The sequence below is a fragment of the Silene latifolia genome, chromosome X (genome assembly GCF_048544455.1).
Source record: "Silene latifolia isolate original U9 population chromosome X, ASM4854445v1, whole genome shotgun sequence".
NCBI lineage: Eukaryota > Viridiplantae > Streptophyta > Magnoliopsida > Caryophyllales > Caryophyllaceae > Silene > Silene latifolia.
The window spans coordinates 272443999-272461722 of NC_133537.1; the positions used below are offsets into that span (position 1 = coordinate 272443999).

The 17724-nt window shown below is 39.5% G+C and overlaps 2 protein-coding genes and 1 non-coding gene across 3 annotated transcripts; all 3 read right to left on the reverse strand.

Moving 5' to 3' along the window:
• Window positions 1-6091: 6091 nt before the first annotated feature.
• Window positions 6092-7291, reverse strand: LOC141620109 (uncharacterized). The gene is made up of 2 exons (XM_074437064.1): window positions 6786-7291; window positions 6092-6557 (listed from the first exon to the last, which is right to left on the reverse strand). Exons 1-2 carry the CDS (start codon window positions 7289-7291, stop codon window positions 6092-6094), a joined length of 972 nt encoding a protein of 323 aa, XP_074293165.1.
• Window positions 7292-8507: 1216 nt separating this feature from the next.
• On the reverse strand, window positions 8508-10152 carry LOC141620111 (uncharacterized). Its single transcript, XM_074437065.1, has 2 exons — window positions 9468-10152; window positions 8508-9355 (listed from the first exon to the last, which is right to left on the reverse strand). The coding sequence occupies exons 1-2, from the start codon at window positions 10150-10152 to the stop codon at window positions 8508-8510; spliced, it is 1533 nt and encodes a 510-aa protein (XP_074293166.1).
• A 6771-nt stretch (window positions 10153-16923) lies between these two features.
• LOC141624865 (small nucleolar RNA R71) lies at window positions 16924-17030 on the reverse strand. The gene has a single exon (XR_012534669.1). It is a non-coding gene; the product is annotated as a small nucleolar RNA R71 (small nucleolar RNA).
• Window positions 17031-17724: the final 694 nt, after the last annotated feature.

Below are 17724 nucleotides of genomic sequence, written 5' to 3' on the forward strand. Positions count from 1 at the left end.
TCAAAACAAGCCCATCCGACGCGGCTATTCTCACGGTTGATCAACCGACCGCCCCCATGGCTGGCGAGCCTTACTACGCATCGCGGCTGGCGAGCCCTCCTCAGATACGTACCATGGCTAGCGAGCCTTACTACGCATCGTGGCTGGCGAGCCCTCCTCATATACGCCCCATGGCTGGCGAGCCTTACTACGCATCGCGGCTGGCGAGCCCTCCTCATATACGCACCATGGCTGGCTAGCCTTACAACGCACCGTGCCTGGCGAGCCCTCCTCAGGTACACACCATGGCTGGTGAGTCTTACTATGCATCGCGGCTGGCGAGCCCTCCTCAGATACGCACCATGGCTGGCGAGCCTTACAACGCATCGCGGCTGGCGAGCCCTCCTCAGGTACGCACCATAGCTGGCGAGCCTTACTACGCATCGCGGCTGGCAAGCCCTCCTCAATCCTCATATACGCTCCATGGCTGGCGAGCCTTACTACGCATCGCGGCTGGCGAGCCCTCCTCATATACGCACCATGGCTGGCGAGCCTTACTACGCATCGCGGCTGGCGAGCCCTCCTCAGATACGCACCATGGCTGGCGAGCGTTACTATGCATCGCGGCTGGCGAGCCCTCCTCAGGTATGCACCACAGCTGGCGAGCCTTTGTCCGCAAACGTGCGAGGACATATACGAAGATGCCTCAGGTATGACTCCTTCTTATGGCTGGCGAGCCTTTGTACATAGTCTAACGGACTTTAAACGACCCGCACGGATAGTCGACAGACTCTAAACTGTTCCCGACAATAGGTCATTGGCTCGTACCCTCGAGTCGCCTTGGCGTCGCCCTTCCCGACGGCAGGTCCTTGGCCCGAATCCTTTCGAGCCGCCTCGATGTCGCTTGCGTCTCCGGGTTGTAATCTTCGATTGACCTGGGGGCTTTACTTTGACTTTCGTCCTGTCCAAGCCTCAGTCAAAGTGGGGGCTCTGTAGATACCCAGTATTTGCTGAGACTCCAACAAACACCCGATGATTATCGGACTATAACATGCTTTGGAATCGCGGCGTTTGATCGACAGTTCGTGTACAACTTTACGTCGGAAAACTTAAAAACGATTTCGAAAATAAAACATTTTAAAACTTTTCAAAAGTACCTGGAATGTTTAATGCACGACGACGGGGTCGCAATGACACTAACTAGAGTCAAAACCGACACCGAACCAAAAACCGACTCAAAAATTCAAATCCCGACTCCAACAACGAGTCAAACCGAGTCAACCACAAAAAACAAACCATTCAAAACCTTCTTTACTAAGATTTCCCGGATTCATGAATGGTCAAGTAACAAACATGTGACTACAAATCCTAGGATAGAACAAATCATGATTGCATTTGTGTGAAAGTGACAGGACAACTCGAAGACCCGCGACGTGGGTCGCGCCTCTTTTAGCAGCCCAGGTGGCCACGTCGCTCAAAACTCACACAACCACTCATTTTCCTATAAATACCCCTCAAATACCCCCATTTGAGAACTTACGCGAGTGTCCGCCCCCTCTTTTCTCCCTTAAAATTCTCGACTCGACTTCTTAAGTCACAATCTGACGCGTATTTACGACCTACCGATCGTAAATACAAGCCTTACACATTGTTTGGTACCGTCATCGTGCATTAAATCACTTGATCGACCACTTTGACCACTACACCGTCACCAATCTTAATAAAACACTCTTTTTACTTACTAAAACGGTTTTAAACCGAGTCTTTTCCGACCAAACGAGTTGTTACACTTACGTCGGTTTCTCGCCATAACCAAGCATGTAAGTATGAGGGTGTAAAAATCCTTCTTTTATCATGTCTTTACTTATTTCATGACCATAACATGCTAAATCATGCATAACACGATCCAAAACATAGGATAGACGAGCCAAAACTGAGTTTTGCCCTGAGACAGAAGCCTCTTGTTCTGCACAGAGGCTCGCGCCTCAATGGAGTGTCCAGGTCAGACTCAACCGTGTTTGTTCTCGTCTTTACTCATTAATTCATTTTCATATTTGTAATCGGTTTTTACCTTTTCAAATATTTTCAAACCTCTTTTATTTTATTTTATTTTTACAAGTTTTTAACCATAAAACATTTTTCACCCTTGGTTCCTAATACCACGACGGTTTAATCCGTGTTTCGGTGATAAAATTTGGTTAATTACATTTAAAAAGTATTTTAAAGCCTTTTATTTCATTTCTTTAAATTTTGGGAGGTATTTTAAAGCCTTTCATCATTTCTTTACATTTTGTATTAGTCACCAACACAAAGTCATCCTTGGTTCTACATACCAAGTCGGATTTTAACCCGAGTACGATGATGAGTATTGACTAATTATATTCAAATGAACTTAAAACAATTAGTTCATAATTACTTTCAAAACTATTCATGTCAATTTTGTCAAGTCGAACTCGACATCGAATATCGTCAAAACAATGATGATTATTCAAGTCTCGTTCTTCAAATCAACACAAATACGGCCTAAACGGTCCTTTCAAACCAAAACGGGTTCAAATACCTATTTTCAACACGTTTTATAAACGTTTTTCAAATGGTCATAATGCGTCTTAAACCGTCGACTGACCCACGCCTAAATAGGCCACTTCTTTCCTATTTTCAAAACCAGGGGAGACCCCCTTGCACCGCCAACAGGCTCGCGCCTCATGTGGCCCCCCGGTGCGGGGTCTGTTCCCTTTCCAGTATTAGTCTAGGACGATCCCGACTCCGGCCAACCCGGATATAGGACCGATCAGATGACTAATTTGCTCATTCAAAAATCACATTTGCAAAATGCTTTACTAAGATAAATGGATCACGTTATGCACCATAAACCTAATACGGTAAATGGATGTTTAATTTTCGTCTTGCATGCAAATCAACCATAAATATAACTCTACATCTTATACTTGATACTTGGATTAAATAAACCGACTTAGAAAGCTCTCACATGTTAGGTTTAAATTATTGGATACGCATTCATGCATTTAAACCGTATTATCAACTTTTGCATTCAACCAACCAAGATCGATCAGTAGAGGCCGCTACCGCGGGCGGGATTGGGTGTCTAATTAAAGGGCTTCCCAATATGTACCTTCACCTCTTACTCAGAAACTTTGGATAGTGGACGATCTTATCCAGGGCGTACGAGAGTCATTCTAGAGATAGGATGCTAAAGAGGGACGATTCCTTATCTTTAGTACCTATGTCAAACACTGCTTTGTGCTTCGTTTGACCGAGGTATAAAGTGGATTCGAACGGGTTCCAAGCATCCCACAAATGCCTGGTGGCGACTCCGAACATCTCTAATCGTTTCGAGACCCTTACCGAGACGAAACCGACCAATCTAAAACGATCCGGTCGAAAGCATCTTTACGCCGCCGAGCGTGGCTTTCAAAAGACCGTTGTATGTCACACAGATCGGTTGGGGCCTGCAGGTGGTTACGTCCACAGACCTTATGAGTTTTTGACTTGATTATTTCTCTCATGGTTTACTAACTCCCTGTATTTTCTAGAAAGTATAAATGCTCGAGCAGTAATTATGTTATTATTTATCAATGAATTTTGGAAGTTGTAACATGTTTTCCTTATCTTTGAAAGTATAAGTTGTGCTAAAATTACTAAAGAATTGTTTCTTATTCTTTCACCTTGGCATTTTGATGTTGTAATTTTGTGAAGTAGAATAACATGTCTAGTGATATGCGGAATGTGTTGCCCTAAGCCTATTTATATGTTTACATTAATTGCATCCATGTTTAAGTTAGACCTCGGTAGTAAGAAATAAACGTGCACGTAATAAAAGATAATTCAAGGGTTGTTGTTACTCATTTATTCATCAACTAGTGTTGATTGCATACAATTTGTACGGTTCCTTCTAGGTAAGGGTTTTAGAGAGTTTCGCAATTATGGTTAATATAAGATCGGATTATAAACGTTGAGAATCCGCATTAGTGTTTAAATATACTTAAAACAAATTAATAATTATAATTATAAAATTAAGATATGTGTATGTGAAATGTCAAATTTTAATATACTATGAGTAAAAATGTGGTAACAACTAATTATAGTTAGAATATAATTCGGTATATTTTTTTTATTATTTAAGGTGAAAGATTTTTATGCTACATAATTTTTCTATAGATTATTTCTATACAATAGCCAAATATAGAATGTTTGATTCCTTACAAAAATATTTGAGCAGGGAAAAGTTTAGAATTCCTTATTCTTTTAGTTTAAGGGGGATTGATGTTGTTTTAAAAATAATACTTGTCTGATGTGTATTACGTGTTCTTGAGAGGTTGCCATAAATGGTTTGTTTATTTCTGTTGTTTGATATCTCGAACTTCGAGGACGAAGTTTATTTTTAGGGGATGGGAATGTGATACAATAGAATATTCTGAGTTATTATTGAGATAAGATTGGTGGAGCTGTAATTGTAAATGGATAATTGTTTGATCATAAGTTGGATTGTGCTCAGTTGTGTGGATATTTATACATATTGTATAGTAGATATGGGCAAACTTCGGGATGAAGTTCATTTTAAGGGGGAAAGACTGTAATACCCCGTAATTTAATAATAATTATAAGAATAATTTATGTAATTTAAATAATTAATTAAAGGCATTCTAGTAATAATTGCAAATAACACGTTAATTAAATAATAAAGAAAGTAAGCAAGTCGGGAATTGGACTTAAAGTCAATTAAGCTTTGGGTCGTGTAATATGGATTAATGGGCTGATTATCTTAGGCCTAGTATGGGTGGTAGTCGGGATTTGAAGCGGGATTTAAATAATAAGTATAATAATAATAATTATATGGTAATTCCTAATAATAATTAGAAAAGGCAATAGTTTTCTAATTGGCCTCATATACTCTCTAATTCTAGACTATAAATACCATGTTAGCTGAACATAATTCATAAAAATAGAAGAAGGAGTTTAAGAGACGGAGGGAGCGAATAAAGCGATAAAAGGTAAGACCGTCTTAACTAATGTTATATCGTCTTAATAATTTAAGTTAACGTTTGTACACCGTATAGACAACCATGATCAGTAACGTTGACCTTAGTAGCTACCTTTGACCACCTTGATTCTCTTAAGACTGTTTGTAACCGTCGTTGACCACCATGGGTGGCGGATTGGGCGTCTAAAAGGGGGAGGTCGTGAATCTTAAGACGGAGATTGTAGCTTGCATGGTTGTCGTATGCACACGGGACCTGGGTAGCTGGTTAGGTCGGCTGTGGGCAGTACTAATGGTGGTAATGGGGTGGTCGGAGGTGGTGGTTGGTACAGTGGATGCCTGTTGGTGGTGGTTGCAGCGTGTTTGTCTTTTATATGGATTTTTTACCCTTGTTGCGTGTGACCCAGACCTGACCAAGACTAGGGGTGAGAGTCGATCGTTGTGGTGGTGTCGTGGGGGCTGTCGAGGGTGGTTTGTGGTAGTAGTTGTCGAAAAAACGCAAAATAGGGGAAGGGTGGTTCTCATTGCTGTTGTCGGTGTAGGGTGGTTGTTGTGGTGTTGAGGATGGGTCGAAATGATTTGGGAACACCCCTGGAGCCACCGTTGGTCAGTGGTGATGGCGGTGGTGGCCAGAGGTGTATTGGTGTTGTGTTTATGTCGGGTTTAAGGAGGGAAGTTAGGGCATGGGTTTGTGTCTTGTATGTCAGGTTGTTGGTGGCTGGGCAGGTCCAGGGACACCGTGGGATGGGTGGTCGAAGGACCAGTGTAAGGTGCTGGTAGTGGTGGCCCTCGGTGGTGACGGTGGCAGGTCTTGGTGGGTGTCGGGTTGGGTTGCTTACACGGGTTGTTTGGGGTATTGAACATGGTTTAAAACCATGCATGTATACGGGGGGTGTGTGTGGTAAGTGTTACGGGTTTGCATGGGTTATGGGTAATTGGGTCTTATTTAATTAAGTCGGGTTTTACGTAATAATAATTCATACGGGAAATAATTAATGTATTTTTTTTTTGGTGAAAATGTGAAAATATATTAATAGTAGGAATAATTAAGTTTTTACACGATCACCAAACTACATGAATCATTTTTCGATCTAATACATCAGGTAGGCTATACTAATCATACACTGGTTCCCATGGCAACCGATTCATCTTCAGTGTCCATTTTCTCTCTTGGCATCTCCCTTTTATATCATGCTTCACTTGTCTTAGGATGTATCTAGGCGCCAACACTCTAGATTCAATTCTTGCAATATTTCTGGCTTTCCAGATATGATACCATAGAGCTACAATTTCAGCCCCAATAATCTGCTTCTTCATCAAAGATTTGCACCTCCATTTAAGAAACCAATCCACCACCTTTGCCATAGGAATTTGAATACCAATCCACGCATTGAAGAGATCCCAGCAGTGTGTGCTAAAAGTACACTCGGAGAAAAGATGCTGATGAGTTTCAGTCTGTGAGGAGCAGATTGCACAAGCCATATCATTAGTGATCCCAAAAGTAAAGAGCCTATCCCTAGTCATCAGGCGGTTCTGGACAACAAGCCAACCAATAAACGCATGTCTGGGAAGCAGGGTCCTATTCCAAATAAAAGGATACCAGGACACAGATTTTTGCTACCCCATAAGCCATCTGTACCTACTGGACACAAGATATCTCCCTGGTAGCAAAGCCCAAGTCCCATTAACAAACCCATCTTTCAGAATGTCCTTTACTTGACAGATTTTTCGCCAAGTCTAACTAGTATTAACTGAGGGTTTATAATCAAACCAATCCTTTCCTTTCATATACACATGACAAACCCACCTAAGCCATAGATGATCACTCTTCATAGCTAGCCAGCTAGTGTATTTACCTATCACAGCAGTGTTCCATAATCTGGAATTGATAATACCCAGGCCACCATGCTTCTTATCCTTGCATATCTTATCCCAATTAACAGAAGGAGTTTTACCATACTGATTAGAACCAGACCAGAGGTAGCTCCTACAGATCCCTTCAATCCTATCAATTATAGTAAGAGGGATAACAAAAATACGTGTCCAGTAGGAATGCAGCTGACTAAGTACAGCTTTAATGAGGACAAGTCTCCCTGCATAACTCAATTTCTTAGCCCCCCAACTTCGTATTCTAGTCACCACTTTCTCAATGAGTCTTGTACAATCTCCAATACCCATCCTTTTGTGAGAAATGGGTACCCCCGGGTATCTAAATGGGAAGACACCAGGCTTGAACCCAGAGATTCTCAGAATATAGTCTATCTCACCTTGCTCCATACCATTAAAATAAATGTCTGATTTATCAGTGTTCATTTCTAAGCCAGAAGAGCAAGAGAAGCAAAAGCCCTTAGTAGCACCTTAATGGAAGTTCTGTCACCCCTACTGAACATCAATAGGTCATCAGCAAAGCATAGGTGAGTTAGTTTTAAGGGTCTGCAAAGGGGGTGATAGTTGAAATCAACCCTGCCAGTGACTTCATTCAGTACCCTACTTAGATAATCCATACAAATGGTGAATAGGAGGGGAGATAAGGGATCCCCCTGCCTAATCCCCCTTTTGCCAGGGAAATACCCAAAAGAGGAGCCATTAAGTGCAATAGTGTACCAAGGAGTAGTCACACAGGTCATAATCCAATTAATCATTCTCTTAGGAAATTGCAAGGCATTCAGCATTTGAGCAATAAAACTCCACTCTACTGAATCATATGCTTCCTTTAAATCTATCTTCATAATACTTCTGGGGGAGCAGGCTTTCCTCTTATAAAGTCTAACTAGGTCATGACATATCAATATATTATCAACAATGTCCCTGCCCTGGATGAATGCACTTTGGGATTCACTTACAATAGAAGGCAGAACTTTAGCCAGTCTATTGCACAAGACCTTAGAAATGATTTTATACAAGACATTGCAGCACGCAATAGGTCTAAAGTCAGCAACTATAATAGGGCGAGCTTTTTTAGGGATCAAAGTAAGAGTAATGGAGTTCACCTGTCTTAACAGTTGCCCAGAAATGAAGAATTTCTGCACAGCCTCTACAATATCACTTTCAATGATCCCTGAAGCATCTCTGAAGAACTGAGAAGTATATCCATCAGGTCCTAGGGATTTATTGGCAGGAATATACTTCAAAGCAGTCTGAATTTCTTCAATTGTAACTGTCCTAACCATCTCCTCCCCTTGCTCAATACTCACCACCTTCCCATGCCTCACAGTAGGAACATGAATCCTCTTAACAGGCTTACTAGATCCTAATAAAGCTTTATAGTAAGCAATGAAGGCCTCTTCAATTGCAGGAATAGTATTACACTTATGCCCTGCCATATCTTGTATAGTCATGATCTTATTACTCAGTCTTCTAGCCTTAATGATGCTATGAAAATAACTCGTGTTATCATCACCATTCTGCATCCAATGTGCCTTAGCTTTTTGGGCCAAGAAACTTCTCCTAGCAGTCTCCAAATCTCATGGGAGGCTTCATTTACTTCCTGTTGTATCAACAAGTTGAGTGGATCAGCATGAAGTCTTTCCTAAACAGCATATAGATGATGCTTAGCAATCTTAGCAGAGGTTTCATTGTTAGCAAAAGCAGTACCATTCAATCCCTTCAGAGGATATTTAAGCATTTTCAGTCTCTTCACCACCTGGAACATTTTAATACCATAAAGAGGTTTATCCCAAATTTCTTTAACCAGGGCAACAAACTGAGGGTCCTTACCCCACATATTAAAATACTTGAAGTAACCCTTTCTTTTGTCACCACCAGCAACCAAATTTATAGTGCAGGGACAATGATCAAACTCCCCTTCAGGATGGAACATAGTGATAGAATCAGGATAGTGATAAAGCCAATCATCATTACTCATAGCTCTATCAATCCTACTGAACACCATGGCACCTGGTTCATGTTTGTTGTTCCAGGTGAAGTAGGCACCCTGGGCAGGAAGGTCAACAAGGCCACAGTCATCCACACAATCTTGGAATCCTCTTAATTCATAAGTAGAAACTTCAGACCCCACTCTTTCACACATAGCAAGTACATTGTTTAAATCACCCATTACCAACCAAGGACCATTAACAGCTTGTCTCATGTTTCTCAAAGAATCCCACAAAGGAATTCGTTCATGAACCTTATTAAATCCATAAATAACAGACATCCACCAGACCTGACCAGTAATACAAGTGACCTTGGCATGAATAACTTGAGCTTCAATACTGATAATGTCTACAGTATAGTTCCCAGAATCCCAAATTAGCCATATCCTACCCCCATCCTGAACAGAAGTATTATGCACCAGATTCCAATTAGTACCAATTCCCTGATGTACTTTATTAATAGCATTAACCCTAAATCTAGTTTCTAATAAGCCAAAAACTCCTACATTATTAGTATGCAGAAAATAGCTAACCTCCTTCTGTTTATTCACACTATTAATACCCCTCACATTCCAGAAGCCAATGCTACCCATGCTCATTTTGAGAAGAACTACCCTCCATTTCCCCTACAAGGACTCTCCTGTAATGAACAGAATATTCCAAAACCTCCATAAAAGTTCTTGTCCCACTGCCCAAGCATATCCCACCATGCCTAGTCATCTTGGTAATGATTCTGGCAGGTGTGAATGACCTCATAATAGTTGGCATTGGTGTAACCATCCCTGGCATTGGAGTAACCATCCCCCCTAGACTCTCAAGACCCAGAGGACCCTTAGCTTGAACTATAGATTGTTCAGGTTGTTCAGGGACCTCCTCAACACTAGGGTTCACAGTACCAGGAGGAGTAGTCACATTTTGTGGAACTTGCTTAGGTCTCCAGACCTTCTGAACTGGTCTAGGACCCTTAGAATTCTTAGCTTTCCTACAATCCCTGGCAATATGACCCAACCCCTGACAATCAGTGCAAAGGATGGGCTTCCACTCATAGTGAACAATTTGCCTGTGATTGTTGTCTAATTCATCAGCAAAGTGAATTACATCAGGTAATTCAGTCCCTATTTTAACCTCCACCATAACCCTAGCATGGCCAAGGAAAGTTTTCAGCAAGGTATTACTGTCACATCTCACTAGCTTACCCACAAGACCTGCAATCTTCATCAAAGCATTACCCCAGAACTTCAATGGAAGGCCGTAAAATCTAATCCAAATAGGTACCACATCAACAGCTTCCTTTACCATTTTAGATTCCGGGGTCCATTACTTAACAATCAGAGGTTTATTGTCAAAGAATATTGGTCCTGCTTGCAAAACCCTAAGTTTCATTTCCTCTGTCTTAAATCGCACCAAGAAAGTACCATTAGAATTGAAGGATATCTTATCATAATCAGTATATCCCCAGACACGTTTAATAAAACCATCAATAACTTTGAAAGGAGGATTCGCCCCAAGTACATAACAATAGACCCCAGTGGACCAAAATTTCAACTCAGATTCAACATCTTCATTAGTAAGTTGCAGAGGTCTTACCATAGAATCATTTTCTGAGTCAAAAGATTGAACCCGTACTGGAACCTCTGTCCATTCAGACTCAGAGCGACTCCCTTCTTCCGAGATTGATCCCATAACAGAACTGAGATTATATGGACAGATAATCGAATCCTTCTCAGACGAGCGAGCATCCAGGTGATTAATCCCCAAAAGCTCGTCATCATCCTGATCAATGATCCGATATCTCGATCCACTAACTTTATTAGAAATAATTAATGTAAACAAATTATAATTGATTAAATTATAATAATAGATTGAGAAATTAATAATTAAATTATAAATATTATTATTTATATAGGTGACGGAATTGGTTGAACGTATGTATTGAAGAATGATACTTCTAATAGATTGCTTTTGTTCGGATTGTGCTATTTGGAGTGATTGCTTTCGAGGTAGGATAAATCCTACTCAACTCTTACTCGATAATATTTGGTTTATTGGATGGCTTATATTAAAATGAATTGATCATATGAGAATTGTGTTGGTTGATATCATTGAAATTGTTGGAAGGGAGAATTATATTGTATATGTTGGTTATATTGTGGTGAAGTATTGTTGTAGTATTAACAGATTTATTCTGGCAGACATTACTTACGATAATGTGGAGTGGTTGAACAGATTTATTCTGGCAGACGATATTTATCGTGTTTACTCGAGGCAGGCCCCAGATTGGTCTGCAGGCCATCTGGATATTACTCAACTATATGTTGAGGCAGACATTACCTTTTGGTAATGTAGTGTGTGGTTACTCACCTTCGGGTTGAGGCTGCCCCGGCCAGGGATTGGCGGGATGATTAGTGTAACGAGTAGGACTTGGCTTAAGTGTGCTAAGTAAAAGGGAGGAGCACGTTGTCAGGGGGCTGTGCAATGTAAAAAAAGAAATTGGATTGTTATCATATGTTTTTGTTGTTAGTATTTATTCCTACTCAACCTTGCGGTTGACTGTGTATTCGAGAACACCTGCGGTGAACCATTTTATGGGGACCAGATTTGACAGGTACTAAAGATTAGCTGACTTGGGAGCATTGGGATGAGAGCTTGAGTTGGACCATAGTTGAAGTCTAGATCACATAGAATAATTCTATCACTTTATTTATTTTCCGCTGCGAGTTTGTAATTTATTTAGTTAAGTTTTTTTTAAATAAGTTGTAATGGAAGTGTTGATTAATAAGTTTTAATAAAGTACTTTGGTTCTGTTTTAATTTGTACTCACTGCCTTGGGAAACCGGTAACGCTCTCATTTACTTGGGAATGTCTAGCTAAAGGCTCCCAAATAAATGGGGGTGTTACATGGTGTACTTGGGATTTGGAGATCGTGAAATGGGTTTTCTAGTAGAGGATCAATGGTGTTGTTTGGTTGTTGAGGTGTTGTATTTTCAATGAAAAGTTGGGTGGGTGAATTTGCTTGGTTCAAAGTAGCTTGAGAAGAGGTTCTAACCCTTGCAAATTGTCCTATTCCTTAAGGCTCTAAAAAGCCTTTCTGGATCAGAGTCAAAGAGCAAAGCTTGGCTATTCCTCCTAGGCATGCAACTTGACAAACTGTAAGACTCCTAGTGCTTTTACACACTAGGGTAAGGCAAAAATCACACTCTACAAGAAGCACACAACTATGGAAACAAACAAATAATTAAACTAAGACTAAAGCTAAGACCTTGACAAACTAGGTATACTCTAACGCCATCCCCGGCAACGGCGCCATTTTGATGACCGGAATTAAGTCGTCGATTTCCACACCAAAAGTTAAACCAACTATAGTAGTAATCGGGGTCAAACCACAAGGATGAGATGGATTTGCACTTAATTTGTCTAAGTCTAAGTCTAGTCGAAAAAGAAGGAGGTTGGTGAAATCAATTAATCTAGAACTAAAGCAATTAAAAGCAAGTAAACTAAGGTAGTAAGATGTAAATGGTCGATAAAGACTAGGGTTGTCAGGTTCCCCTAAGTAGGCTAAGGTAAGTATAGGTACCAAAGTATAGTGGCTAATTATTGGCCAAGGGAGCTAATCTCTTAGATTCTCCTAAAGATGGACACAAAATTCTCATAAGGCATCCAAATTCAATGTAACTATCAAGCATCCATATAAACTTTCATTTAACAAGACACTAAGCATAAGTTTTAGAAAGACATAAACTCTCATTCACACATTTCTACAAACACTTTCTATGCATGTTAACAAAAGCCAAATAATTTACCTAATTACCAACATTAACAACACATTCCTAACCCTTGAGCCTTACTTAGGTTCCTCCTAAACCCTAGGGGGTCACTACTCACACATACTTAGATGACAAATGTAAACAAGTGGGGGAAAGCAAACAAACATAGTGATAAACATGATGTAAAATCAAATAACAACTAATAGAGAAGTAGAAATGTAAACAATTGAAGATTTAAACTAAAAAGGAAGGAAATTGTACCAACAAATGGAAAGATTGAATCTTTGATTGATAAATGGAATATGTTCTTCAATAAGCTTCAATTACGAACCAAGTACCCAAATATAAACTATTGAGACTAAGTCGATCTATGCTAATTAAGTAAGTAATTAAGGCTTAATTATGGAAAGATTAAAACTTTGATTAAGGAATGTTGCATAAATTTAGACAGTATTTTCAAATCTAGGGTTGTGTGTCGAAATGATTAAGGGAGGAGGTATTTATAGTTTACAAGGAAAATAGGTCAAAAATTACAAAGGAAGTCAAAATTGCAAAATGTGTGTCCCAGCCGGTGGGTCGGCCGCCGGTAAGCTGCCCGGCTGGGAGTCTTCCGATAGTTGGCTTTTAATTTTGGGTCATCAGGTGTGCACGGCCGGCGGGCCAGCCGCCGGTGGGGTGCCGGCTGGGAGCTCGTTGTAAGCCTTCTTTCTTTTTCTATCTTTTCTCCCTTCTTCCTGCTTTCCCAGCTGCCCGGCTGGGAACTACCTGTAAATTCTTCCAAAACTTCCAAGTCTTCAAAAGGAGGGGGCTCCTAGCCGGCGGACCGGCTGCCGAGCTACCGGCTGGGAATGCATTCTCGGCTTTTTCTTCTTCTCCTCCTCATGCTAGCTTCTAATCCCGTCTTTCTTGCTCCCATTCCTCCGTTTCCGTCTCAAATCCTGCAAGACAAGGCACAAGTACATAGGATAGGGAATCGGGACACAAAATGCAAGCATAGACGTGCAAAACCGTACCAAATGGAGTCAAAATGTATGAGAATGAAGAGGGGAAATGGCCAAATAAACGCATATCAATACATTACCATTGAGCATATAACTATCGTCTCAGATAAGTTATACGGGTAGAATCATAATACAAGTATGATGATACGAGTTATCTTTCGAGTTTTTTTATATGACGTTATACAAAATAATCATCATTTTTTTATAAAATAAATTAGGTTTTTTAATAATTACTTTCACAAGTAATCCACTTTTTAATAACTTCTACCAAAGTAAGATTTATTTAAAAACTACTAACATGGTCATAGTTTTTCTATACGAATTTATACTAATTTATCAATTATTTTTCATACTTTTACTACTTCCGTGTAAATTGCACGGGTATGCATTCACCTAACAATCATACATGTTTCCCGTTGAAACAGCCGCGACAAGTGACCACAAGTGTAAATCTAAAGGCATGTTCTTTCAAATTCAGGGGTCTCTCTAAATTGCAACAACAATAAGTTCAATACACAGGTCCTAAATAACAGTCAACACGTGTAAAACAATCCCGTGTAATTTGCACGGGTTCATTTTGTCTTCTGTTCGCACTTTTGTATTTTACACGGAGTAGTATCTCCCATTTTAGTTTTGTTGATGTATTATAAGTTTTAAATGTGTTAAAATGATTAAGGTTAGATATATTAATTTGTCAATCATTTAAATTGAAATTTTTAAATATGACTTTATACAAAACTCAACCATCATTTTAACATTAATTTAGACAATAAATTTGAAACTGCATATTCGTGCAACTTGCACAGATTTAAGAAGTGTATGAATAAATGATGAGTAGTATTTTAGTCGCTTTTTACCCCGCGTTTATACCTTATTCCGACTCGATTTTGCGTGATTAAATGATTAAAAAGCTAATTTTATTTACTAATTTATAATAATTAGTCGTATGTATATATTACATTAGTATTATTATTATTACTTATTTATTAATATTATTATGTGTAGGTAAGACGGGATTGCAAGACGGAATTAGCGAGTCAAGGAATTAAGATGAGTCAAAGTCAAAGATAAGTTAATCTTGACCAAGATCATAGCCATCCTCCTCCTTCCCCTGACCATCTTCGACCAAGACCTTCATCACCAATTTCATGTCACCATTCTTATTCACCATCATTCACCTCACCATTGTAACCCAGCCGCATCATCAACCCAGAAACCCGACAACAAGAGCAGCACCACGGCAACCCCACGACTCAACCGAGTCCACCACCATTTTTCGCATCACCAGCAGCAACATTACAACCAGCAGCAGCCACCATCATCAACCACGACTCCAATCAGCAGCACCACCATCAATCAGCTCACCTGCAATGAAGCAACCATCGGTTCTGAATTCGACACGAGCAGACCGTACTCCTCCTGCTCGCACCAGCGCACCTGCTACTCTGTCGCGCACCATCTTCGCTCCACCACCATGGCGCATAACCAGCAGCGCCTCCGCACTTGCTCCTCGATTTCATTCGTTCTTGTCGCGCCTCTAATATTGGGGGTGCTCTATTATTTATGTTTGCTGGTGGACCAAACTTGGATATAATGACTAAGCAGCCCCTTCTTTTTATTCTTCTTGTTTTGTTTGAGTAAGGGTAGTTACGTCTTTGAAGACTGTTTAAAAAGGGTGCTGAAGACAGTAAAGAAAGGCACCAACACTCATACTTTAGATGGCAGCATTTCTTAGAAGGCAGAAACAGTAGCTTAGCATTAGGAGTAGTTTTAGATCTAGAAACTCTCTTATTTTTATCTTAATTCCTCCCTAATTAAATTTGTAATCTTTTTTTTTTTTTGGTTCTTAGTATACAAATTTCTCTCCTTTCATTAGTTTACAATTAATTTTGGGTTGTAATTTTGGAAGACAAGAAGACATCCATCCTCCATTTTTCAATCCAAGTTTCCTCCTTTAATTTAAGTTGGTATATTTCTTATCTTAATTTTGCTCTATTTCAATTGTTTACACGTTTTTCATTTCATCTTATATTGTTTATTTAATCTTGTTGCTAACCATGTTTGGCATGGTTAGTATTGGTGTATGTGTATTGCTTGTGTTAACTATGTTTGAGTAGAATTAGTCTAGGGTTAAAGGGGGAGTTTGGTTAAACATGAGGGATGATAATGAGTTGTTTACATTTGAATATGGGTTAAAAATCGAGTCTTTACATACTTGCATTGAAGGTGTTCGATGAAACGGGTGAATGAAAGTTCTTACCTTTCTTTGAATTTTGCTTAACATTTCTTTACATGAGAGTGAATAAGAGTGTTTGATAGCATGTATGTGATGATTTTGACATAATACAAAAGTTTTATGGTGAGTTTAAGGTAACTAGGAAACTAGCTTCGATTCCTCGACCGAAACCGTGACCCAATTCTCGTAGACTTTTGCATCTCCCTCTCCCTATCTAAATGAACCCGAAACCCTAGCATCTACTCTCTTTGTCTTCGTGCTTGTTTGTTTGTTTAATTAATGTTCTTAGATTATTTTGTTAGCATAGTATCCATTCACATGTTTTGCATCCGATTAAACTTAAACTAAATAATAGACTTGTAGCCTAACCCCACCATCCTTGTGATCGACCTCGACTTACCAAACTTTACTAGTTAGGTATCGAGCTTTATAAATTTGTTTTTGATAAGGGTGTGACGACTTTACCCTACTATCAAAATGGCATCGTTTCCGGGGATGGTGCTTTGTTAGATATAAGTCTTAGTTGAGTTTTAGGATTAGTCTCTATTTTATTGCTTTTGAAAAAGAAGAAAAAAAAATTGAATATTTGAAAAAGAAAAAATATGTTGTTTGTTTACTTGCATCTTTAGTTATAGTTGTTAGTCACTTGTATTTAGAGTTTTGCATTTAGTGTCTTGTATTTAGTGTCTTGCATTATATAATATCTTCATCCATGTCTTTAAGTGATCATAGTAGACCCGATCCGAACTTGTTTGCCTCTCCTATTGATATTGGAGAGGATGTGGAGCTTGACTTGCATCCGGATTGGGTTGAAATTTTTCAAAAAGATGTGTTTCTTGGTCTACCAAATGAGAATGTGTTGGACCATTTGGAGAGGTTTAATAGAAAATGCATTTTGGTGAAGAAGAATGGTGTGTCCGAACATGTTGTAAAACTCATGCTCTTTCCTCTTACTCTTGGGGATGCAGCCGAAAGATGGCTATATTCTCACCTTCCTAGCACATTTTCTAGTTGGGATGACCTTGTTCAAGCCTTTCTTACCGAATATTTTCCACCTTCTAAAACCGCCAAACTAAGAAATGAGATCTTTACTTTCCATCAAGGCGAGTTTGAGAATTTAAGTGAGGCTTGGGAAAGGTTAAATGAACTTTTGAGAGCTTGCCCTCATCATGGGATCCCAATTTGGCTAATCACACAAACTTTCTTTAACAATTTGCATCATGCCGTTAAAGATTTGATAAATGCATCGGCCGGAGGTGCCTTTGATAGTTTGGATGATGATGAGGCAAGATCTTTGCTTGAGAAAGTGGCTAAGACGGATGCTAATTATGGGTTTGGGAGAGTGACACGATTGATTGAACCATAAGTTGAGGTTGATTCTCCCTCTTATGTTCAAAATGTTCAACAAAATCGTGTTAACCCTCCCTCCATAATTGAGAATGATGTGCATGCATTTTCATTTTCATATTCTTGTGATACATGTGGTTATTTGGGAAATGATTCTTGTGCTTGTTCTTTATATGCATCCCCACCTCCCATATTGATGAATGTGATGAATAATGAAGATAATATGCACAATGTTCAACCATACCATGCTCCCTTTCACCCAATGTATTCTATGCATGTTTCTTCATCAAATTATGTGTCATGTGGTGGTTTTGAAGATAGTTTTGACTTGTGCCCTTCCTATACTATCCAAGCCCCAATGAATGATTGTTTGATAAGTGATGTTGATAACTTGCATTTCTTTGATCCCTCTTGTACACCACTTTATTCTCCACCTCATTACGATGCGCCAAACACTTTCCCTAATCAAATTTCACCTCCCTTGAATGTGAATGTTATGCATGATTTAACATCTTCTTATGAA